This window comes from Mytilus edulis, chromosome 4 (assembly GCF_963676685.1).
Source record: "Mytilus edulis chromosome 4, xbMytEdul2.2, whole genome shotgun sequence".
In the NCBI taxonomy this organism is placed as follows: Eukaryota; Metazoa; Mollusca; class Bivalvia; order Mytilida; family Mytilidae; genus Mytilus; species Mytilus edulis.
The window spans coordinates 59,517,102-59,544,066 of NC_092347.1; the positions used below are offsets into that span (position 1 = coordinate 59,517,102).

The 26,965-nt window shown below is 31.7% G+C and overlaps 1 protein-coding gene across 10 annotated transcripts in view; it reads left to right on the forward strand.

Annotated features, from left to right (window-relative positions):
- The window catches only part of LOC139520099 (leucine zipper putative tumor suppressor 2 homolog), a 59,162-nt gene that overhangs the window by 9,330 nt on the left and 22,867 nt on the right, over nt 1–26,965 (forward strand). For 3 of the 10 annotated variants that reach the window (XM_071312534.1, XM_071312537.1, XM_071312536.1), the window contains one exon: nt 12,151–12,217. In XM_071312534.1, the coding sequence (XP_071168635.1) occupies nt 12,195–12,217 (23 nt within the window). In that variant the 5' untranslated portion in view covers nt 12,151–12,194. Of the gene's footprint in view, nt 1–12,131; nt 12,218–15,620; nt 15,870–20,478; nt 20,658–24,610; nt 24,659–26,965 lie in introns of those variants that run through there. The other 7 variants (XM_071312533.1, XM_071312535.1, XM_071312541.1 and 4 more) reach the window with 6 other exon arrangements.

Consider the following 26,965-nt stretch of genomic DNA (forward strand, 5'->3'; position numbering starts at 1 on the left):
CTTACCTGGCCCTAGACAGTTGCTTACCTTTGTAAACATTTTATAATTATAGTCAGGTATATATTGATTGAGAGTAACTTACATAGTAGTTAATGGACTCTTTTTCACACGGTTCTGTGAAATATAATACGGCAAATATATACCCGTACATACTATCCGCATAACACAGAAATCTGATAGATTTTCACTCCTCTGGGAAAAATCAACCTGTGAAATGAAATACCATGCCTGGAAAAAAATTACCGGGACAAATTATCCTCAGGATAAAATATCACAGAGGACGAAATAAACCGTTACATTACATGAGAAGCCGGTTTGGTTACAAATAATTATGTCACGTGAAGGCGCACTGACGTCACAATTTGCATTAATTTTGCAATACACTACAGTTCACTCATACAGAACCCATTATCATGCAAACATGCAACGTGAATGTGATTGGTTATCAAATAATACAGAATTTATGCACGTACAGTTAATATAGAAGAAATTAGTTCATCAAATGTGAGTTCGTGATCTTGTGGTTAAGACCGATGGCTACAGTGCTGAAAGTCCTGAGTTAGATTCTCACTTGGGGTGCTAAAAAATATCAGTACATCAGAAGGGTAATTTTCACCCTCTCACACACATCTTTGTTAATGTTCCGGGATTGTTGAAAACTTGCATATTCATCAATATTTGATTTTGTGGTTTTAACAATCCAGACAGACAAATAGCAATAAGGTGTTTAGGAAAACATGACCTAAAACCTCCTTCATATATGACAAAAATACATGGGAACTCATATTGAATGGTCAAATGTGTTCAATATGAAAATTGAAATTAAGATGGTAAAATCAAATATTAGCCGTTACTGTAAATGGACTTAAAGTATGACTTTTCAGCAAATTTAAAGGGAAATGACACGGAAGGGGCCAAATAGTGTTCAAGGGGAGCAAATGCTATTTAAATTAGTATGCAGGTTTTAAATATAGAGGGAAGTTGAGTCATCTTTTTGGGTGAAGTTAAATACTGACTAGTGTGTGGTCTCATTGGGTCTAAGCGTGACCAATATTGACAATTTTTCGCAAGCGTGAAACGTGAAAGTCAAATTATTGTGTCATGAAAACGGGAAATGAGGTCTGTCGTGAAAACGGGAAATGGGGTTCTGCAGGACCCCGGAAATGACAAAAAAATGAAAATTGCTCATGTACATAGTGTAAGCGGGATATGGGAATCTGACAAAACAGTAAGTGGGATCTGGGATCAGAACACCACCCCTCCCTCCAATGAGACCCCCTTATGTAGATTTAACCTTCTAATCCTATATAAAAAAAACACAACTAAGAACTACGTTTAATTCACTTTGACTACTGATATGCAAACCTAGAAATATTTCATAAAATAGTGATTGAAAGATTCATAACACTTTGAAAGGATAATTCAGACACGTGTTACGCGGGGAGCATGTTTTAAATTTGTTTACAAATAATAATGTCACGTGATCGCGCACTGACCTCAAGTTGCATCGCCCTTACAATTCACTAATACATGACCATTTTCATGCAAACATGCAACGTGAATGTGATTGGTTATCATATAATACAGAAATAATGCATGCACAGTTTAAGAAGAAATTAGTTCAATAAATCGATGCGATTTTCACTTTTGACACGAATAGGTCGGGGTTGACATTACTGTCATCGGAGATAATATTGAGATAAATGGGATAAAACGGACCGTCAAAAAGGTCTAGAGGAGCACATCAGTAGAAACCTTAACATTAATAAGTAATACTTACCAAAATTTCTCTAATTAAAGAACTATATAACTGAAATTTCACAAAGATAACGGTAAACATTTTTGTTGATGGTGATGATGCTATTATCGATCCGTTGAATTCAGGGTCAACGGAATTTTTTGCGTTGCGTTTAAATCATTGAGGCCATCTATTTTTATTGCGGGTTCCACATATATAAATCGGAATTAAAGAAAAAATGGAATGTTGTTAGCAGAATCAAAACAGAAATGATGAACATTGCAACATTTTCAGCAAAATATAAATAGGATGGAGGATCTGTGTATTCACATTATTTGTAAAACTCTCCTTATTCATGTGAAGCGTGTGCTTTACATCGAGGCTTGCTATGCTTATCATTGACGCCACAGTACTTCAACCAATCAGACAATGTTTATTTTGGGCATTTGACTTTTTTTAACTCAGATTTTGGAATATTTAATCGAAATTATAGAAAAATGGAATGTTGTTAGTACATATAAAATAGAAAATGATGAATACTTTTAGCTAAAGATAATTTGGATGGGGGTTCTGTGTATTCAGATTATTTGCACAACTCTCCTTACTGATGCCATATTTTGGAATTTTCCGTGACCTAAATGGTTCGCGAAAATTAATATTTTTATATATAGTATAGTAAAAAAGGATTTCTTAATATTAAAAAATGAATTTCTAATATTAAAAAATCATTTATTAATATTAGAAAATCATTTTTTAATATTAGAAATTCATTTTCTAATATTAGAAATTCATTTTCTAATATTAGAAATTCATTTTCTAATATTAGAAAATCAAAAGTAATTTCTTATATTAGAAATTCATTTTCTAATATTAATAAATGATTTTTTAATATTAGAAATTCATTTTTTAATATTAAGAAAATCATTTTTTAATATTAGAAAATCATTTTTTAATATTAAGAAATCATTTTCTAATATTAGAAAATCATTTTCTAATATTAGAAAATCCTTTTTTAATATTAAAAATTAAAATCTTCATCATCAAAACGTTTTGACTTGTTTGTTTTATATTCAATAACCCCACACTGTTTACAAACGGAATTAAGAAAATAATGTCCGAATGAACTGAAACAGATTTTGCTAAATGATACAAATTACAATAAATTTAAAAACCAAATATCATTGATTATTAGCTGTAAATCTATAATGGCGGATACAGAACTTTTCATAAAAGAGGGGCGCTGACTGACCTAAGGGGGACCCACGCCAGTCATGCTTCAGTGATTTCCTATATAAGCAACCAAATTTTTCCCACAAAAAGGGGGGCTCGGGCCCCAAAGGCCCCCTGGATCTGCCTATGATCTTAAACTGATCTAATCACAAACTTATATAAATATGTATATGTTAACTTATACAATAGCATAACAAATACCATTGAACTACAAATGTACCACTAATGGTGTTGGGCGCAGGACATTTAAGCGAAATTTTTTAAACTACAGGACATTTTAGTGTCAACATTAGTGCCTATTTTAGAGCAGAATTAATTCGTTCACAAGTTTCATTAGCCCATTTTAGCGAAAACTGACCTGGTTGAATAATAATCGCCTCAATATAACCATAAATAATAATTTATACTGGTTTAATGACCTTTAATGTTATAAGCTGTTTATATGTTCATCATGGAAACACATAAGAGATGTGTCAAATTCGCTGATTATCTGACCGGATACTATGTAGCTGAAGATCCTATGTTCCCACTGAAGCTTTGGGTAGAAATTTCGTGTAATTCTTAGCAATTTGCCAACAATTAAAGGAACAGAGTCGTTCCATGCCATGTATAATAAGCAATTTTATAGTTCAGTGTCACCCATGGCAGCTATTCGCGCTTTCTTGATAATGATCAAATTGCAAACAACAACATATATAAAGGTACAAATGATAAAAGACGAATTTGCACCTCAATCTAGACAAGATAAAGAGAAAGAATTAACCGTTCCTAATGCAATTCTATGAACAGTACTGTACAGGAGGTATATCCAGAGCCCTTTTAAATTACGTTCTCTAAGACACAAATTCTAGACTAGAACTTACTTTTAACAATTGATTCAACCATTTAGACTTTTTGTGCTGTATTTTATCTGGGATATATATTCGACTAGAACGGACTTTTAACATTTGATTTAATCAGTGCTGTATTTTTTAATGAACATGGTATGTTTTATATTGTGCTGTCTTGAGTTTATTAAACCTTTTTTTTTAATTTTATGCCCCATTTAAGAACAGTCTGTGCGTCCGTTAGTCCCGCTTCAGGTTAAAGTTTTTGGTCGAGGTAGTTCTTGACGAAGTTGAAGTCCAATCCACTTGAAACTTAGGAAACATGTTCCCTATGATATGATCTTTCTACATTTAATTTGAAATTTTATCCCATTTTCACGGTCCACTGAACAAAGAAAATGATAGTGCAGATGTGGCATCTGTGTACTGGGGACACATTCTTGTTAAAATATTATTTGTTAGAATGGGTTGAAAATGTTTCTCTAAAATGGGCATTGATAAATTTAATTTTCTCTTGAATGGGTTAAAAATCTGGCCCTAAATTGTGTTTTATTTTGGCGCTAAAATGTCATTTTTTCTCTCGCTAAAATGTCCTCTGCCGAATGGTTCCCCCTAATCTGAACTAATCACAAGCTTATACATGTAAAATAAGCAAAAGTTTCAAAGTCAGTAGACATGACTGAGGGGATAGGGCCAAATAATCTCCATTTTTTTAAGGACATTTTAAACCAAAAAAATGTATGCAATGGATGTACTAAAGTCTTCGAACTATTGGCTGAAAGGAAAGGAAACAACAAATTCATAATACAGTTACGCTAGTAGGAATCTGACCTAACTAGTATTGTAGGCAGATTAAGTTTACCGTAGATGACCTTAAGTGACAGGGCTTTGAGAGGACAGAGAGGAACTTTTTTATCCAGTTGTTATCCATTGGTCCGACACCCCATTACCCATTGGTCCGACAACCCATTACCCATTGGTCTGTGTGAATTGAGGTTTACAGAACAAGAGAATAATAGCCAAAGTATAAAGAATAGAAAAATGGGCCAAAAACGAGGTTCTAAAATAGTAATATTATGGAGGGAGTAATGGACAAAAAGTACAAAGCATAGGGAAAATGGATGCAAATATACCTCCTTCCCGCCTGCCCCAATTCCGACACTCATTTGTAGTATCGTTGACGAGTTATTTGAACTACAGTTACTCTTTCTGTGGAGTTTATTACAGAAACAGATAATACTATAAAGAGGAAATGTCAACAGCAGGGCAGTCTCTCATCATAAAGAATAATGATCACGTATTGAGGTTTCGGATACAATCAAAACTGTATACCCCAATATGAAGTTACAAAAAGAAGCATTAAATTCTTAAATGAAACTCGAAAATTGGCGAGTTTAAGTTTATACTATTGATATATATATAAAGTAAAATTGTTCAATCAGTGATAAAAAAATTTTATGTAAAAAGGACTTTTGTAAGTTTAAAACTTCGATAAAAATTGACAAAATGTGATTTAAGAATAATTCGAAAATTCTAAGTTCGATATCATTCTGGTGGTACATCCATTTTCATCGGAGTTTCCGCCTTAATAAAGTCATGAAACATTTGCCACTGGACATAATACAAACAAATAACTACCAATCATTCAAAAATAGCCATGTATACATATGTTCTACTTAAATAAGCGATTATATTTGTAATTTCACATTCATGATACAACAATATTTGTTTCTGTATTGAAGTATTTTCATTTGTGTTTCTCTTTAACACAACTTATGGGTAGGACTCAAGCAAACAGGCGCCTTAAAAATAACTCTAGCAACCAGTTCGACTTCTTCTCTTGACATTGACACTGTCACAAGAATGTACCTGTTTTCATTGTTTCTATTTACAAGCACATTTGCTGTTGTCGTGAACTCGTACACTCAAATAGATACCTTACGGAGAACGCGCCAAACTTTACAAAGTTATATTTGGTTTACCAGTTTTCCCACTATCTTAAGAGTCGAATAATTCACTATTTAATTAAGTACAAACACAGTTGCTTAAAGACAAACTAAACGTATGTTCTTCACACAATAATTCTGTACACTGAACCAAGCATACAAATCGAGTTAAAAGCATGCATAATTGGAGCCTGAACTTTCTTAATTCTCTACTTTGGGCGAGATAAAAAGCTGCGTATCATCATTTTAATTAGTTATTTGACAAAACTTTACAAAATGTAATTGAGAATGGAAATGGGGAATGTGTCAAAGAGAAAACAACCCTACAAAATGCAGAAAACAGATAAAGACCACCAATGGGTCATCATAAAAACATGCACCCGGAGGAGGTCTCCAGATTGCCCCTAAACGTAAATGTGTACACTAGTTCAGCGAAAATGGACGTCATGCTCAACTCCAAAACATTTTATGTGGATCACGATCTGCTTACCCTTCCGGAGCACCTGAGATGTCAGAAATGAAAAAGAAAATTTCTTCAAATATCAAAGGATTGATATTCAACAGCATACTGAATTGCTTAAAAGCAAAAAAAAACAATTTTAAGTTCATTAGACCACATTCATTCTGTGTCAGAAACCTATGCTGTGTCAACTATATTTAATCACAATCCAAATTCAGAACTGTATCCAGTTTGCATGTTGTGTCCATACTAGCCCCAAGTCGACCTCTGCGGTCGTATAAAGATGCACCCTGCGGAGCACCTGGTTTGATTATGGACCCACTTTTCAAGTTGGTCAAAATTGGGGTCCAAAATTAATCTTTGTTTGATTTCAACAAAAATTGTATATAGGGGGTTCTTCGGTATGCTGAATCTAACCATATACATGTATTTAGATTTATGATATTTGGGCCCGGTTATGAAATTGGTCCACAGTGAGATCTAAAGGGTCCAAAATTGAACTTTATTTAATTTCATAAAAAATTGATTATTGGGGTTCTTTGATATGCTGAGTCTAACCATGTATTTAGATTTTGGATATTGGAATACTACAAAGGGAAGGAAAGAATTGTCTTTGGGAGTTATGGCTCAAACCGTTAAGGAATAAGGTGCATTAAATGGGTAAAAGGGTTTCCAGGTTAATGGACAATGACTTAAGTACAAAACATAATTTAAAAGCAGTGTAAAGTTGGTAATTGAAACTCTTTTGAATATTTCACCTAAGTGCATTTAAAGTATGTATATTGGAAATCGGCCAAAAACTTTATTATTTTAACAATTTAATAAAAATTAAGGTATATGATGTACTGCATCATGACATATCTTGTACAACCTTGGAAAACAAATAGTACTTTTCTTGCAGTTCTTCATCTCAATAACACATGCAGTAACTAGTGTTTCGGCTTGAAGCATAAAACAACAACCACATAACAATACTGTGATATATTATTATAGTGACGTAGCCAGGGTATAAATGATGTGGATGCGAAACCGTCTGACAACGACCTTTTTAAGAAGACAATTATTTTTTATGGGGACCATTTTATGCAGAAAATTATTTTTTTTCCGGACATTTTCCCTGTGTGCATGTGAACTCGCCTAGAATCCGACACTTGTTAGATTTTTGTTTGATTTCAAAATACTAAGTACCCAGCAATATATATTCCAATAGAATTTCATTGTTTTTCTCGAAACTACAATCATTCAATTCAGAAATATTTGATGTAAAAGTGTCACACCCAGTCTTATATTTGACATCTCAAAAACAAACCAATTACAACGGCACTTCTGTATATGGAACTTCTGAATATAGGAATCGAAGTGACCCTACTTTCTCGGAATTTACGTCGGTTTGTCTGGTCTTATTAGCGCTTAGTGTCATGTGATCAATTCTTTACCGATTTTTGTGAAACTTATATATCATCAGCAATGTCTTTGACATTTGCGAAAATAATCCTGATCAAATACATAAATCAACTATGCACCTTGGAAATTGAAATATATAAAATATATATTATGATGGAAATCTCACTGTATTTATCATGAAGCTCATATTCTCTCGAGATAAAAAAAAATAAATAAGAATAAACTTGCATCAGAACCCCTCCTATCCCCGTCATAAAGTATGTGCAATGCGGGGACATTGGATCTCTGTTCTTTTATTGAAAATAAAATTGATATTTGTACCTAGATGGAAAAGGGTATTGATAAAAAAAAAAAAAAAAGAAGGTGTGATATCATATTGCCAATGAGACAACTATCCACAAAAGATCAAAATGACACAGATATTAACTGGTGACCTTCTGCTGTGGTTTTTTTCTTTGGTCGGGTTGTTGTCTCTTTGATACATTCCCCATTTCCATTCTCAATTTTATTAACAACTATAGGTCACCGTACGGCCTTCAACAATGAATAAAGCCCATACTGCCCAAGAATAAAAACACTCCATTACAAATATAGTTTTTATCCCGTCGTCTTTCGTGTCACAGGAAACGATACCAGGATATGATGGTTTAGTTGTTTTAACTAGTAACGTTGCTATGTCATCGATCCGCTTGGCTCAATAACTGACCAAATATGTCTGCAAGTCTACGTACCATCACTCTCTACGCTTGAGGTAGCCAACTTAGCGCTATGACGTAGACTTTTTACAAAAAAACACTTATCTGCAATCTATCCATCTTGTTTAAACTGATAAACTAATTGATCTGAAAGGAAAGACCACCTATATTCATGATACTTCTTCGGATGTGGTTGGACGCTATTTTCGTATCATCGCCCTTGTTATATTCAGATAACACCTTGTGTATCTGCTGCGAACACATGCAATTATATTGTTAAAATGATGTGGATGCTTGAGCATCTGAGCATATATGCAAGCTACGCAGTGAGTTGGAGTGAGCGAGTTGAAATAAATTAATGAGTTTTACTACCTGTACATCTGAAAAGAAATACAAATTGAGAAGAAAATTGTTATTTCAATTCAAATTCAATTTACTATGTCTAGAAAAATTATTAACAAGTGTCTATAATGAGATCAATACTTATAAAGCAACTATAAAACAAATACATGTAGCTGAGTATGTAAATGTACAAAGAAAGACATTAAAGGCCATCTTTACAATCTCTTGTAAATGATGACCTCTATTTTTTATTTGGCTGGAACCGTTAAAATTCTATCTCAGGCATTTTCCCATTTCGGCAGTTTATCTAGGACTTCTTGTAGTTCGTGCATAGCAGTCGTTGTCTGAGATTGCCCGAGTAAGTGGTCAAGCAGACAACAGCATCATCCGCATACAGTCTCGCTGTTTAGTGTGGACCTTCAGCATATAGATTGTATATATGTAAATGTGCTAGTTGCAACCCCAACACTAATATTATTAAGACGAGGCGATATCGTAACATAAACACAAAGAAACCGGGGTCCTAGGACTGATCCTTGGATACTCCATTCTACTTTCATTCTGTTTATAGTTTCGCATTCCAATAAAAATGAACACAAGGTTGTATCATGATGTTCAAATAATGAAATATCCACCAATATCGTGTGTATTGTTTCAATGCCCGTGGAGACAACATCAAAGAAATAAACTTTGGAAATGCAAGTTTTAGCCGCATGTTGACAAATCAAAATACTCATGTAGACTATAAACCGTCTTTAGTACAGTGGCGTCACTTGGCGTACTATATTCAATGACGTCATAAAACGCTATTACTTTTCATTCAGACGCTTTGAAAAATGATTTTTTAATATTAGAAAATGATTTTCTAATATTAGAAAATGATTTTCGAATATTAGAAAATGATTTTCTAATATTAGAAAATGATTTTCTAATATTAGAAAATGATTTTCTAATATTAAAAAATGGTTTTCTAATATTAAAAAATGATTTTCTAATATTAAAAAAGGATTTTCTAATATTAAAAAAGCATTTTCTAATATTAAGAAATGATTTTTTAATATTAAAAAAACATTTTCTAATATTAAAAAGTACCTTATTTTTTAATATTAGAAAATGCTTTTTTAATATTAGAAAATGCTTTTCTAATATTAGAAAATGATTTTCTAATATTAGAAAATGCTTTTCTAATATTAGAAAATGATTTTCTAATATTAGAAAATGCTTTTTTAATATTAGAAAATCATTTTTTAATATTAGAAAATAGCTCTTTTTGTCCACTTTGGCTTGCCATAAAAATGGAACTTACATTTTCCATTCAGCTACAGACATAATTTTTGGGGCCTGGGGGACTTTCTCAATATTCTTCCAGCTAAGGAATTTGATTCAAAACTGAATGTAATTGGTTCCGCGCGAAATCTTTTGCATGGTCTCAGACAGTAGTTCATTTACTGAACTGCGAGTCTTGTCAAAACTGAGATTTTGAGTTGTGAGCATGTTGCAGATTTGTTCGATACCAATCTTAAATTGATTAGAATTGCTAGTTTTCTTGCCAAAGGTCATGGCAAGAAATTTCTCTCTGTGCACTCAGGCTTCCTCCACCAATTAAAACTGGACTCCACTAAATAGCTAATTGTGCTAAGATCAGCACTAAAAATTAATCCATCAGACATTAATTTTGAAAAGACGTAAAAAAGAGAGATGAACAATACCAAAGTGACATTTTAAATGAAAAAATGAACTGACAATGCCGTGATGGCTAAAAATTAAAAGAAAAAGACAAACAGAAAAACATTAGTGTGCACAAACCACCACATAGAAAACTTAAGACTAAGTAACAGGAACACCACCAAAAACTGAGGAGGATTCATTTTCTAAAACTTTACTGTTACATCAGATTCTAATTCTTTTAATATAGGAGACAGATAAAACCATAAATCCACATTCTGTCCTTTGAAAAATTAAAAGTTTGTGAAATTAAAACTTTTGATTTATCATGTTTGTGCAAGCCATTTTAACACTCAGTGCTAGTATTCTTACATGACAAGACTTTTTTGTGCATAAAATGATTAAAAAACAAGTTTACTAATTAAATGTGATTTAAATGATATATTGAAGCAATAAAAGTCTGATGTAAAATACATTATCATATGGTGTCATTCTGCAGTTGTAGATTTGTCATACAGTGGTGTCAGAGTGCCAGTTACATGTAAGGGAGCTACCATTTGATTTTTATGGGGGGGCTAGGATGAAATTTGAAAAAAATAGGCAGGACAGGAGTTTTGAGTAAAAAAAAAGGCAGGATGTGACACTTGCCAAAAAAAAAAAGTCAGGACGATAATTTAGGTAAAAAAAAGTCAGGATAAACTAAAAAAAAAGAAGGCAGGACCGATTAGAGTGAAAAATAAAAAGGCAGGACAGAGATTACAGCTAAAAAAAAATGCAGGACAAAATTTTTCATCCTAGCCCCCCCCATAAAAATCAAATGGTAGCTCCCTAAAGTGGTCTGAAATTTTCATTTCGAAAATTGTTATTGATATTGTACTTCATCCTGGTCAGTTAATGGAAGTGGCCTTTAAATCAGCCATCATTAAGGTTAATTGCAAGGCAATCACTTTCATACTCAGTCCTAAGGACATTTTTCAGATTGTAAATTTCATACTGCTAGTTAATTCATGTCCATTTAAGTAGACTTAAGTCTTAGTTGGTCATGTGTCTAAGCCATAATCATGTCCCCAGACAGAAGCCAGTAACTTTCTGAACTTTTTATCGCCATGAAGATATGCAATTTAGATATATTATCATTTAATGTTTTTCACCTGGTAGCTATTGATATAAGTTGATGAGCCTATTCAATGTGTGAAATTGTTTGTGTCCAGATCTGTATCAGAATTTTAAATTTTAGTTGACTGACCATTTGTTATAAATGGTTATACTGAGATAAATATCAAACTTTCAGGTGAGCAGCCAATACCTATGGGGTCACTGACATCCCAGTGAGCACATTACATTACTGTTCATCTCTTTTTAGAAAAAAAATCACTTAAAAATACAGTCATGAATGAAAAGTTAAAAGAGGTAGACAGTAAAAAAAACCAATTGTCATCTTTTCAACTGTTCTGTGACCTAGAGACATAACAACATGGCTGCCATTACTGCAATAAATCAGATTTAGATATTTTTTGACAAACATGATGACCTTACAATGTAAAATTAAACATAAAATCTTTAATATAAAGCATAAATTCTACAGTTTAAAGTTGACTGAAACTTAAACTTTATGTGCATTGTAAAGGGATATAATGGTTAGAGTTATGCCCCTTTATAACTAAAAAAAATATGGATTAATAAAAAAAGAATCATTGATTTCCAACCCCTGCTAAGACAGAAAAAGGACAATAATATTATGTTAGCTGCCACTACTCTTACTCACATGCCTTTTAGCTCTAATAAGATTGGGAATGTATTATAATTTTGATATTCTTTTTTTAGAATAAAGAAATTTTGTCAGATTAGAATGAAAGAGATTAAGAAATTGGACACAGAAGAAGAAAGATGTTACCAATGACTAGAAACAGGTACTTTGTGATTAATTTTACATGTTGATATTATCACCTCATGCAATTTATTTCATAAAAACTCATAATATAAAAGTTATTTGACATGCATTTAGTTTTCTTCAGTACTAGATTAAGTAGAATGTCATTAATTGTTTGAAGACCAGAGTATATTCAACATAGGCAGGCATATATAAGTTTTGTTATTGTCATTATCTTCTATACTGTAAATCAACTAATATATTTGGATACTTTTTATTGTGTTTATAGTTATCAAAGGTACCAGGATTATAATTTAGTACGCCAGACACGCGTTTCGTCTACATAAGACTCATCAGTGACGCTCATATCAAAATATTTATAAAGCCAAACAAGTACAAAGTTGAAGAGCATTGAGGATCCAACCTGTTTCAGCCCATTTGTCAGTTAATTTAAGTTCACATTTTCTGACTTTGAAAACAAGAAGATGTGGTATAATTGCCAAACGAGATAACTATCCACCAGAAACTCAATAATGTAGATGTCAGCAACTATAGCTGACCATATGGCCTTCAACAACAAGCAAAACCCATACCACATAGAAACCTATAAAAGGCCCTGAAAAAACAAATGCAAAACATTTCAAATGGGAAAACTAACTAGTTTTTCATTTGTGTACAAAACACAGTAAAACAGATATGGTAATCAGCAACAAACAACAATATGATTTGTCCGTATGATTATATTAAAGATTTCGAGTTTGACATATTGTTGACTATTTATATTCATGTTTTTCTTTAGTCACGAAAAATAAATCACTTGTGAGAATTCTTTGCTTATAATACATGACAGTTCAACAATATTTACTACATGAATTGGTTGTAAGGAGTATGTGTCCATTTGTCATATATGTCATATGACCTTCACCTCATCTTCACACTCAGGTTAGTTTTATAGGATTAGATCCTTCCCTTAGTACCTATGTATGTAATACTCTAATTGTTGCAAAAAAAGTGTGGGTTGATGACGAGGAAATATTTATCTGTCTACCATATGGCCTTGACCTCATTTTCATGCTCCAGTTGCAGGCCCGGATCCAATTATGAATGAAGTAAAAACCTAATAAATAGGGGGTTCCAATCCCTTGAAACCTCCCTCGGATCTGCCAATGAGTGGAAAGTTTCAAGCTTTTGAATTAAATTTTAAAATGTATCATCATTATTATTATACATAGGTAAATTTAATGTTTTAAATTGCTACATGCTTTACCAATTGGCAGGATCAGACATACAATACTGAATATTATTATCATTAATGAGTTGACATCCATTAAAAAAATATATGAATCATATCATGTGAGCGTGTTTGAAGTATAATTGCACTGACAAAACAGATATGTGTATTGTGCAATCAAATTTGATATTAGCAAAGAAAGAAAAAAACCATGGTTCTTGCATCTTTTTAAAAGTAATTTTATATATGTCTTTTTAATTTTCTATAACCCAGAAAATATTTGACTATAACAAAATAGAGGAAATTGCATGTCATCATTAAAACTTTTGATGTAGGAAGATGCTTTGATTAAAATCATATAGTATCATATTTTATATTGCATTGTCCTGCAGGAAGAAAGAAAAGAATTTTAAATATCAAAAATTTTGATCTTTTGATAGCTATTTATCAAGAATGGTATTTAAAATCTATAATTACAATAATTATATACTATACCTTGAACGATTTACTAAATCACTTTGATCATTGACTTGGATTGTATAATATTGGAGCTTATCATGGATATTAATCTTGATGCAAAAAAGTTATACATTTTTTTTATTTCAATAAAAAAGTAATTCTATCTGTCAATAGTGTAAGAAGGGAAATTGCCCATTGGATTTAAGCCTGGCTAGACTACAAAGTTTTGTCAATATCATTTGCATTTAACACGTTCATTATTGAGTTGGTGTTTACCGAAGCATTAGTTTGGCTTTCAAACTTTTATTTCCCCCTAAGCATCACACCCGCAATAAACTGTATTGTAATCCGAAAATGACAACTGCACTTTTGACGTGATTTCTTGATTACAAAAGCGGGTTTAAGTCTGTATTAAATACTTTAGATGGATAAGGCAATTGTTTGGTCAAGCTATTCACTCTTTTGAGAGAGTTTTAGATCGTAGAATACAATTGATATAATACTGAAGAGAAAACAGTACTTTTTAAAGTGAAAATTAAAGTATGGCTTTCTAAATGAAAGACCGCAGGTTGCTGTCAATCTGCTCCCTACGGGCATTTGGTCTTTTCAGTTTGTAAATTTGACACCTGTATGGAAATTATTTATGAAATAATCGTACAACTCAAAATACGGAACTAGCAAATAAATATTAGGTTTAAAACATTTGAGTCGTTTCTTTTATGTATTTTGATTTATATTTAAATATTTATGATTTGTAACAATAAAGTGATGTTGTTGAAATAGATTATGAATTTGATATGACCGATAAAGTACGAATTTCTGTTTTTGAAATGCATCAAAGTTACAGCAACAACAAAAACTGTTTATGAAACATAAACTTAAAGTGGATTGTGTTAAAAAGATTCAAATATGGAAATATTAAAATTATAACTTTTTAAATGCATCATTTAAATATTATCTCTTGACTTATTAGTAACATAAAACTCTTTTTCATTTTATGATAGTGAATTTTGAATGAGATTAAGATATATCAAGATTTAACAAAAAGTTGCTACATTATTGCATGTACAAAAATGTCTTTTAACTCTCTGACACTCCATTTCATTACTCTTATATAGATCTACATTTAACTATGCTCTTTTATGGAAAATTTTACAACAATTTTCATAGATAAATTTATTTAGTTGCTTTTATCAACGGCAAATTGAATTGAATTGTAACAACTTCGAATTTTTATTTGTTCTAGAAATATTACAAATCTATTAAATACTTCAGTACATTATTATAGTATTATTTGGACTCTTGTCAACAAAAATACGAAAATTGGTATCAAATTTTTAAAAGACTTGTTTACTTTGGAATATTATAAATATTTAATTTTTGAATATTGAACAAATGAAAATATTTAAGTATTGATTAAATCTCCACCAGAGGTTATAAGGTGTCATGCTTGTGGTATCAGTGTAGGAAGGGTTTTAAAACAATGCAGAGATAAGTTATATTGGAAATTCCGTCTATTCTTTAATGATTGTGTCATCACAGTTTTAATAAATATTTATAGGACATCAAGAAGGTAATTTAATTTCCACTTTTATTTTCTTTAAGATTGTTTATGTGATGCCAACATCTGTAATTTATTTGAATTCCTATGCTTCAGATCAAATACACATTTTTTTATGTAATACCCCCAAAGGGAAAATAGAATATTCCATAATGATCAAGTTTTTACATTTTTCTTCTATCTGATTGGTTTACACATCTTTCCACATAGGTCAGGAAAGGTCAGACTCTTCCATTATGTCATCAGAAGGTAGATTCAGGTTGTTCAAAAAGTTGATTGAAAAGATATGGGTCATATCTTTCCTAGTCTGGCTGTGGTAACATTCATAAAAAATTCTGTACACAAAATATGGTTTGAAAATTTTCCCACACACTTGTTGATTGTTGCTTAGTGTACACAAGGAGACAAATACACTATACTCTGGACTAACACATATCTTTGGTAAGTACCAATATAAATTTAGGAACTAGTCCATTAAACACTTATCAGCATCTTGATTGATGGGTTATAACAATGTAAGTGTCAATTTGTGGTGGTCTGCTGGACCATAAATGTCCAGTCACTGTATTATATATTTCTTTAGGGCAGTTTTATGGTCATCACTTTGCATTGATACAAAGAAAGAATGTTGTGGTCCAGAGATGGTAAAAATATAGCTTATTTGAGACTTAGCACTATATATATCTTTCTCATTTTATCAAATGGTGTTTGAGTTTTATTTTTTTTTGGGGGGGGGGAGGGGGCTTCTCTTCAGAGCAGAAAATATGTTGGCACTCTGTGTTTTTGTAACATGCAGTATTTTACATTTTTGATATAGCAGATACAGAACTAATAACTTTTAGGTTAGAATACAGTGCTTGGGTGGGGTGGCATGTCTTCCTGCAGACACAATCTCTTTGTTTAAGGTGGTATGGGTGTCTTCCTCCATCTTGGATTGTAAAAAACAGAGAATAAAAGGTCTAGATTTTCCATCAAGTTAGCAAAATTTGATGCAGGAATGTAGATGTTTAATGTACATTTTCATTTAAAAGTACCAATTTATAAGAATATAACTTCTAAATATTGATATTTTTGCAAATGGTAATTATTTTTGATTGTTTTTATTTTTTTTTTTAAATTGGCATTTTAAGGGGAGGTAACTCTAAAAAAATTCATTTTCTGTATTGAATTTTCCTATTTTGTATTTTAGCCGGAAAAAACGTACGGTGACCCTATCTTTTCTTTTGATATTCTCAAAGCAGTGTCTGAAAGCTATCTTTTCCTGAAGTATTTAACAATTCTATCATTTTGTTTAGTTTCTAATCACAAAATGGTGTTTTTTCCTGTATAATCCATACAAAATGTGTCATTTTCTCCCGTCCTGTAGCTTGAGAAAATGCGCGGTAACCTATCATTTTTATTATATTTTTCAACATGTATCAATAGATACAACGTTTTGGCAAAGTATGAACAAATTCTATCATTTTTATTTTAGACTCCCATACCACCTTAATAGGGAAACATCTAAAAGCTTTGAATGCCAATAGAAGTTTATGTGGGTAAACTTTTTGAGACAGAAACTGAGTAAGATAAATACAAAAGTGTTCAGATACTTTTTTGGTGCAATAAATAAAAAAAAGATTATAAAATTCACACAGAATTTCAATTATTACAGTTGGAGGATACGCAAATAGAATAGTGAAAGATATTGGGTAAGATTAGACAATCGTTAAATGGAAAACAAACAACTGAGACTGTCTGCATATTTGTTGCCCAATTTCCAACTTAAGAAAACCCTGTAGCAGGTATTTAGGCTTATTGACAAAAAATATGTGCAGCTTTCATACTACTTGTATATCTGTATGTCAGCATATTCTACCAAGAAAAAATGTAAAATGTAAGTTATTTAGAAACAATGGGACATACATTAGAAACAAATCATATGTGTAATATGTAAAGATTTCAACTCAAGCTGAACCTCGTTGAATAATTTTCTAACTAATTGTCATAGTATGAAATAATGGCATTTATAAACACGTATCTTGGCATATAGCATACATAAACTTGTGTAGTAGATGTCACTTTCTGTTTGATCACACAGCCAATGAAAGTGACATTTTGCCCCAAAGATAAATTATTTAACTGGAATACATAAATGTTCACATTTCAACCAATACTAAGCAATCATTTTAAATGTTATGACCCTTTTGTGTATTTACGCAAGTAATTGAAATTCATAAGTGAAAAATTGTTGTCAATTTGTATGATGAAAAGTTATGTATGCTTTAATATATTGAAAAGGGTGTGAATCATCAGTTAATTTTCTTTTCCTCAGGTGTGAAACCATTTAATGAGTCTCTCATACCAAAAGTTTGATTTTTCATTTTCATTTTTTACCCTGGGCTTTCATTGAATCTGTTCATGCCCATTTTAAAGAACATTTTCAAGTGGAAAGCACTTGAGGGGTGTGGAACATTTTCAATTATGATATTGAAAATTCTTTTGAAATTATGCTCAGCCAGTTAGCCCATTTGACCTGTAACTTTTCTGGTAGGTTTAGATAAGTAAAACTCAGTGAAGGATACATAATAATATGAAAAAGAGTGGCCTACATTTCATATATAGTTTTCACTAGGTGTTAATCATATTTACTGCTTCATAAAGATGGCCTGTTACCCCTTTGATTACAATGGAATACCCGTAGGCAATGTTTTAATTTTTATGTTGACCTTTGGGCCTTATGAATTTGCAAAAAAAACCAATGCTGGTTTATTATGGATAAGGAAGAAAATTCCTTAGAGGACCATTATGTGATGATCTCTTGATGTAGAATCCTTATATATTGTCCTTTTCTAATCAAACCAATATTTAATATCATATTGTTTTTAAACCAGTAAAAGTTGGAACCTTTTAAGCATGTTAAGAAGTTCTTGTATTGATAAAAGAACTAAACAACAATTTTCAGAGGTTGAACATATATTGTTTTTTTCATTCCAAGTATTTCTTGGTATTTTTTTGGTTATTATATACACACAGTTTTGAAAATGATTCTCAAACATGGACTGATCCATCTCCCCAATCTTTTGAATCATGTATTGAATATAAATCTGATAATTGTATCTATTGTAGGTGCTACATCTTTCCTACCCCTTGAGGCTTCCCCATCTTTTAAAGTAGTAAAGGCAATATTACAGCCAATTTTGTGTCAAAAAAGTCCTGTAAACTGTACTTCTTAGGAGCACCCTCCCCTAACATCAAATCCTGGATCGTCACCTGAAATAAAACACAAAAATTTGTTTGTTCTGTAACAAAACAAGTTAATCATGATAGTGACAATGAAAGCCTTTATTCAAGGTTACTGCATTGAGAATTGTTCGATTTCTCATCAATATTACTCATATATAGTGCAAGGATGACATAATCCTAACTCAGGAAAGTTAAACTGATTTTCTATATGACAAGAGAATTACACATCACTTGGTGTACCTGGTGTTAAGATACCATCTATAAACTTCATTCACTAGTGAGGGTATCGACTGAATACCAATGATGGGTTTAAACTTATGGGTTCTTCCGTACATAAATTTGTATGTGTACATGTATAATCTACTATATTCATGAGAAAGTCATGTACATTGTGGTGAAGATTTTTAATATAGAATGTTCACAGGAATGGACCCAGCATTTGATGAAAGGTAGAGGTGCTACTGAGAAGTTAAAGGACCATATTTTGATATTAAAATTGGCTATAATTTTACCCATTATGTACATTTTGTCCCGTTTTAGAGGGGGGGTCCCCAGATGTGCCCTGAAGGCTGAAGGAATCTCCTCCTGTTTCATATGTCAAATGTTAGTCATACAAGTATCCCAAAAGAGTCAGGAACCTTGTCAGATGTTGATGTATAGTACAATTTATACACAAATTGTCTCAACTCAGCTTAAAAGAAACAACTATTATAAAGCTGAAAACTATCTGTTGACCTCTTGATGTATGTTTTGGGTTTTTGGTTTGCTGTCTTTTTGGTGTATACATGTGTTCAATACATAAGTAAGAGTCCTCATGTCTTCTTTTATGATTTAAATGATTAATAAGAATTACACTTACATTTCCTTGACAGAGAAAAAGGGGAATGACCTTGTTTGTATTTAACTCCAATCTCTTGCCAATCCACCATTATAAAAAGAGTCATTATCTTTTACTACTCAGCTCCCCAGCTCAATCCAATAGAGATGTGTTGAACACATGTAGATCTGACTAGGTTCCTGGACTCTTTGGGATTTTTTTCTTGTTTGAATTGTTTTTCATTTGTCATTTTGGGGGGGTTTTATAGCTTGCTATGTGATGTGGGTATTACACATTGTTGAAGGCTGTATCCTGACCTAAAGTTGCCAGTTTCGAGTCAGTATTTTGTACTCATACTCCAAAATCAACCAATCAACATGTTGGATTTCATGTTTCGAACAGGATTTTTGTGCTCCAAGCACTGAGCAAAGTTTTATGACTTCAACCCTTGTCTCTTTACTTGTAGAGTTTTCTTAAAGTCAATTATACCACATCTTTTTATTTTTTATGTTAATCTTCCTCTTTTTATTTTTATCTCAAAGAGAAGAATAAGGAAAAGATTTTAAATGAACCTGTATATGTAGTATTAAATAGATAATTTGTTCAAAATTTGAAATGATATTATCAGTTCACAAGAAGTTTACATAAATAGATTAGTATGAATATAAAATATATTATATCACATTCAAATAAGTGTGGTCCCAAGAAACTTATCAATTCCTATTTGACTTAAAATAAAGGTCATCTTAATCCACTTTACTATATGGTCATATCGGAATAAGTTTTTATAAATGACATCGTCTCCACGGTAATGTTGATGCTGCACAAAAGTTAGGTCATGACCCTCAGTTTTGAAAGATGATCTTTGACTATCCTTAAGTCTACCTGGATAAGCTTTGTAACTTTATTTCTTACAATATCAGAAGTCCATCACAATGAAAACTGTCAAGATTAAAATCTCAACATTTATTTTAAAGCTTAGTAATGTGAGGGGATGTTCATTTCATTGGTTTTAAATATATCTCAGGTAAAACTTTATCGGTGCAGGTGAATTATATCAGCGGAAATGTCTTGTATTCATTTATCTTTGTCAAAAATAGAAAGGATTTTTGTAGAAAAGGACTTAATTTTGGCAACTTGAAAATTGGCTTTCATATTATCAATAGAATGTCTGGAGGGATATATTGGTCAGTATATAGTAGTTTTTATTGAATTTACATATATATGTGATATGAGCTTTATATAGTGTTATTGCTAGTAGTATTAGTATTTTATTAGTACAAGGGACAGTGGTGGATTCAGGGGAGGGGGATAAGAGGATTTACCGCTTTGATAAAAAAAAAAACATAATTTTATGTATAAAATTGTCAACAAATCTTTAAGCTATGCTCTGCTAAGCTATATATATTTGCTTTTCTGGAATAAGCCCCCCCCCCCCCTTTTCAAAATTTATAGTTCTGTCCTTGGGCCTTGGGGATGTAAAGTGGAAAAGGGGAACAGTTTAAACATTGTATATTGATGAGTAAACATCAAAATTGAAATAAAACAATGTCTGGAAAGCAGCTGTCATTTTTGGCTTATCATTAGGCTGATCTATTACAGAATCACATTTACAAGTTCAGGAAACTTCATTCTCCATGAAAAGGAGATATTATGCCCCTAAAGCTTGGACTTTCCATTTGGAAAGATTGATTTAAGAATTATTTATCTAGTTGATTGTCTCATCAGGCTTGGTCATGGATAATAGCAAATGAAACATTATCATGGAATTTGAGTCAGAAATAAGGTTTCAGCTGTCACGACATTTTATGATTCAATTTTCAATCAAATGTGAATTATAGTAATGAAATATGAAGTTGTCGATAATTTTATTTCAGTTGATGGCTAAAATCCATTTAATGGACATTTTTCACCAGAAAAAATTACTTGAAAAAATACATCCAATTAATAATTGTTATATTTACAGTGTTTTTAAGTACCCTATAAGGTCACATAGTGATTACAAAATTTTGCCAAGTATGCAGAGTTCTCTGTCAAAAATTAGTAAACAAATCTTGAAAAGCTGAAAACCAATGTTAAGGATTTCATGTACAATTTTTAACAGTTGATTTTTTATTACTGGTCATAGTAGTATACTACATGTACTATAGGTCTATTTAAACCTTTTTCCTAAGTCAGCTTCCAGAATAATTGACACTTTGATTACAGGAACACAAAAATATGCAGATTAAGTATTTATTGGCCCAATTCATTTGGCAATTTTCATTAAAAAAATTGTCAAAAGAAATTGTTGGCGAGGTGGCGGAGGTAAATTTGATGTTTTTTAAATAGATAAATAGCCTTTGGTCCATGTTTTAACTTGCAGTGATATTAGCTTACATTTCTTTTTTCCTTTTGTCAAGCTACCTTGTTCATTGTAAGAATCACATTGTAGCCATGGTCAGAAGTAGTGCCTGTTTAAACTTTTACTACACTGTCATTTGAATGTCCAGTTAAGATTAAAGGGTCAATAGTCATGTTCTTGAATAAATAAGCCAAAAGGTTTGTAATAAAACGTAAAAACTTCATTTACTTATTTATTGAAAGCAACTTTGAAATGTTAATATTAAAAGAGTTACATTTTTGCAAAGCATAAATTTAGCAATTTCTTGGCTAAAATCTGGTTCACAAGGTTTTTTATTTTCATATGTTTCTTTCTTACAATGCTCTGATATTTCCTAAAGATCAAGTTTCTCTGGTAGATATTTTTCAGGGTTTTATCTTAATTACAAAATAGACAAAGAAATAAAACCCTCTTGAAATATTTTTTTCTTTACAGTAACTTGTCAGTGGTGGATCCAGAACTTTTTGTAAGGGGGGGGGGACCGCTCCAGTCACACTTCAGTGATTCCCTATATAATCAACCAAATTTTTCCAACGAAAGGGGGGGCCCGGGCCCCCAAGGTCCCCCCTGAATCTGCCTATGCTCGTAAATAATCAGTGATTAGTGTAGATTCGTTTATTTTCGAGTTCCAATTCTAGTGGTTTGAGCAAAAAAATAAAATTTCATCTATACTTTCGTATTGAAAGAGTTATGTTTTGTATATTGTTTTGAATTAGTGGTTCATCTGTACCCAGAAAGTCCACCAAAATATTTCTACCCAACAAATAACAACATGAATCTACAGTTACTAAAAGATTGAGTTCAAAATCTAGAATAAAAGTTTATGTTACTGTGAAACTCCATCTTCCTTGTAAATGTATATCTGAACAAATACACCCTTGTTTTACCTGAGAATATGTGTAAAAAAGGTGCCAAGGTAAAGCAAGTGTGAGGAGGAATGTGGTTAGATAACACAAAAGATAAAACACTGATGTACTGTAATGATATCTTTTGATGGAGCATCTCTAGGGAAACTGTAATCATATGTTTTGATGGACATATCTCTTGGGAAATCTGTTGTTGTTTTCCCCCAATTTGTATGTAGAAACATTAGCCTATATTGATTTCTGAGGCTTCGGGAGTGCTACAAAGTAGATGTTACTCATAACTTTACAGCTATTTTCTTATATGAAAATGGATGTTGATTAATTGACTTGAATGATATGGCTGTTCTATTGATTGTATTTTGTATGCCAAACTTTTCCTGGAATTAGAACCAGAGTGCAGTTCTGCTGTCAGTTCTTGCATCTCAAAATATTCCACTCTCAGAAAACTTAATTAGAATATCATGTTCATTTCATTACTACATTGCAACTTTTGTATTCATTTCGCAGTTTGATAAATTTGATTGGCGCGATATGGATTTGAAGGGGAAATTATGGTAAATTGTAATGTCAATATTGTTAGCATCAGCATGATCAGCAAGATAAAAAAGGACAATTTAAATGACCACAATTTTTGTTGTATTCTATGCAATATAAAATCTGTCACCATCTGTTGTCAGTTTGCACAGTGCAGTCTTTGTCCAGAGTTCTCCAATGCAAGAGGATTAACTAATTTCTAGTCAGAACTATAAGATCTTTTTACTGACCAATTCTATAGCGGCAAGAAACTTTTTCATAAAAAATTTGAACTCCACTTTTAAATTTTAAATGCTGAGATTTTTATACAGAAAAAATAATTGGTCTTTTCATGTAAATGTGATTGTTAGATATAAAGTATAAATATATATACTGGCATAAGATTACAAAAGATGGTTACTTCATTGACTTCTTACTGATGGATTGCACCTTAAAATAATATTCCTGAGTTTTTAATCCTTCTAGCAACAGGAATTGCCTAAAATAGCTATAAGAAGATGTGGTATGAGTGCCAATGAAACAGCAGAGACATATATACATGTCTCTGGAAACAGTTACTCGCCATCCACGAATCAATTTGTAAAAGTACACCAGTAAAGGTACCGCTCAAAGCATGGTAAAAGCACCTTACATTTGAAAGGGATATGGATTGTTTAAATAAAGGGCCTGACAGCTCAACAGGACCCTCTCCTTTCAAAAATGCAATGGAAAGATGGATAAGTGTTACTTGGGGGAATCAACGAGGTTAATGTAACCTCCTTGGGGGAACTGTAGACAAAAAGGTTCCTGTTTAAAGAATGAAACCTAAAAAAGTGCGGGGGGGAGGGGGATTTGATACTGATACAGAAAATTATTTTCACAGATAGAAATAAAAGAGCATGGACCAATAATTTTCTGATACAATGTTCTTTTTATTTAACTTAATGGTATTCTTTAATGAGCTTTAACCAGATTGTATTACAATGAGTCAAAACACCTTTTTCATCACAAATCAGCTTGATGTAAATAATTGGAGCATATATAAGGGAAAATGATCTTTAATACCCAATTTTATGACGAAAAAAGAAGTTTATTCTTAAGACTGCATTGAAATCTATCCATAATCAATCAATATTTAGCTTGTATCAGTTGCGGAGTTGGATTTGACCTCTAGCTATTGTAGCCTATTGAAGGAGGGCTATTAGGGTCAAAACCTAATTATCTCGGCCATCTTAGGTCCTTGTGTTTCTTTGTGGTACTAGGCTTTTGACATGAAGATAGTCATCTCAGTTTAACGCTAGGTTCTTTGTGATTCTGTCAGATCGTTTTTATAACTTGGTGACATAATGCGTTAAGTTTCTAATTTTATAAAATGATCACATTAGAAATGACGAAAAATACAAGGATTATTTGAATAATTTAATTGGTAAGTGAATTTGATACTATTGTTCAATTATGATTTATTTTCAAAGATTTATTTAAAAAATCATTTCAAAACTGATCAAAAGGAAAGTTTGTCAGATATATAACTTTTTAAAAATACATCCTTCCCTTTTTGTCTTTCATATGGATAATTATGCAGATTAGAAATGAAATATGCATTTATTTAAAGATCATCAAAGTTATTTTAGTTTATACATCATGAGAGAAAAATTGAAAGATAATAAGTGTAAAATATGTATAATAACTTGTCATTGTATTGTCTTAACTGATAGATCTCTTTTGAGGTTTGTTAACTGCTCAATCAAGACATCCTCAGGCAATAATAATACACATGAATTATTCATACATACTTTTATATTGTTTTATGTTTTAAGATGTTAAATTGATAGACTTTTTTCACATGTTTGATTTGGGAACATAAGTATGACATGACAATCATTATCATAATGGTTTACTAGTATACAGTTGTGGACTAGAGTTTATAGTAAGGGTTTTGGTGACATGACAGTCATTATCATAACAGTTTACTAGTATACAGTTGTGGACTAGAGTTTATAGTAAGGGCTTTAGTTGTTCATTAGTGTAAGTAGCTGGTTTAAATCAACGTTACATACCATTGCAATTTATGAGAACTATGGTACCTAAAATCCTGCATCTGGTTTACTGGCGGTACTTGCAAAGATTGGCATGACCTTAGTATGGTACGCTCAAATCCTGCTTTTGGTTTCTTGCAAAGAATTATAAAGTATGGTATGCTTAAGTCTGTCATTTTGGTTACTTGCAAAGAATGGATAAGTGCATTCTCTATACTTGTAATCCTCCTGGAGGAACTGAGTTTTCTCTGTACTTTTTGTAAAAGTTGGTGTAGAAGACTAGATTTAAGAAAGTAGTATAAGTAGCTGGTGCAAATCTCCATTTCTTATTGCTTCAATGTGTGACATGTATGGTCTGCTCTCGAGTCCTGCATTTGGCTTCTTGCAAAGAATGGTAGGGTGCACTCTATATACTTGTAATCCTTTACGAGGAATTGAGTTGACCCTGTTTTTGTGGCAGCTATAAGGTTTAGATCAATCTTCTTCGAAATGTGTTTTTTTTTTTTTCCTTTTAACCATAAGTGTTTATTGTCCTTTTGCTTATGATTGTAATTGCTGCTTTTTGGTTTCTATTTGATTATTTTGTAACATAGTTTGTCTTTCAACGGAATACTGAAGATTATGTTGATTTCACCCAGGAATTTTCACCAATCAAAATGACCAGGCAGCTTAAGTTTTAGCAAATGTACTGAAGTCATTTCAGTTTCAACAACCATGTGGAAATCTTGTTCTTCTAAACAATTTGAACCCTACATAATTTAGTGTTTTACTTAATTTAGTGCAAAGACTGTCTGATTGCATGGTTGCACATTTGTTCCCAGAAGAATTACCAAATGCAAAATTTGATTTTACTTTTTTACACAAGTAGCTTACTTTTTCTTGTCTGTTAACTTTTCTCACATGACAAGATTCTAGATAAATTGTGAATCAAAGGAAATGCACATCAAAAACTTGACAAGTTTACAACAAAAACAAAACTCATAAAAGTTATAACCTAATTTTTAACAAATACAAATATCTTGATTGTGTCTTGTGATTGTTCTTGTTGTGGTTTTCCCGATAATGTGTCCTCAAGCAACAAATGACATTATTGAGAAGAATACTTTACCAGTTATTTCTACATTTTATCTCGAAACATACAAGGATATATATATTTGAATAATTTAATTGGTAAGTGAATTTGATACTATTGTTCAATTATGATTTATTTTCAATGATTTATTTAAAAAATCATTTCAAAACTGATCAAAAGGAAAGTTTGTCAGATATATAACTTTTAAAAAATACATCCTTCCTTTTTTTTCTTTCATATGGATAATTATGCAGATTAGAAATGAAATATGCATTTATTTAAAGATCATCAAAGTTATTTTAGTTTATACATCATGAGGGAAAAAATTGAAAGATAATAAGTGTAAAATATGTATAATAACTTGTCATTTTATTGTTTTAACTGATAGATCTCTTTTGAGGTTTGTTAACTGCTCAATCAAGACTTCCTCAGGCAATAATAATACACATGAATTATTCATACATACTTTTATATTGTTTTATGTTTTAAGATGTTAAATTGATAGACTTTTTTCACATGTTTGATTTGGGAACATAAGTATGACATGACAATCATTATCATAATGGTTTACTAGTATACATGTTGGTAGTACTAGTAGTCTAGAGATTAATAAGGTCCATGGCCA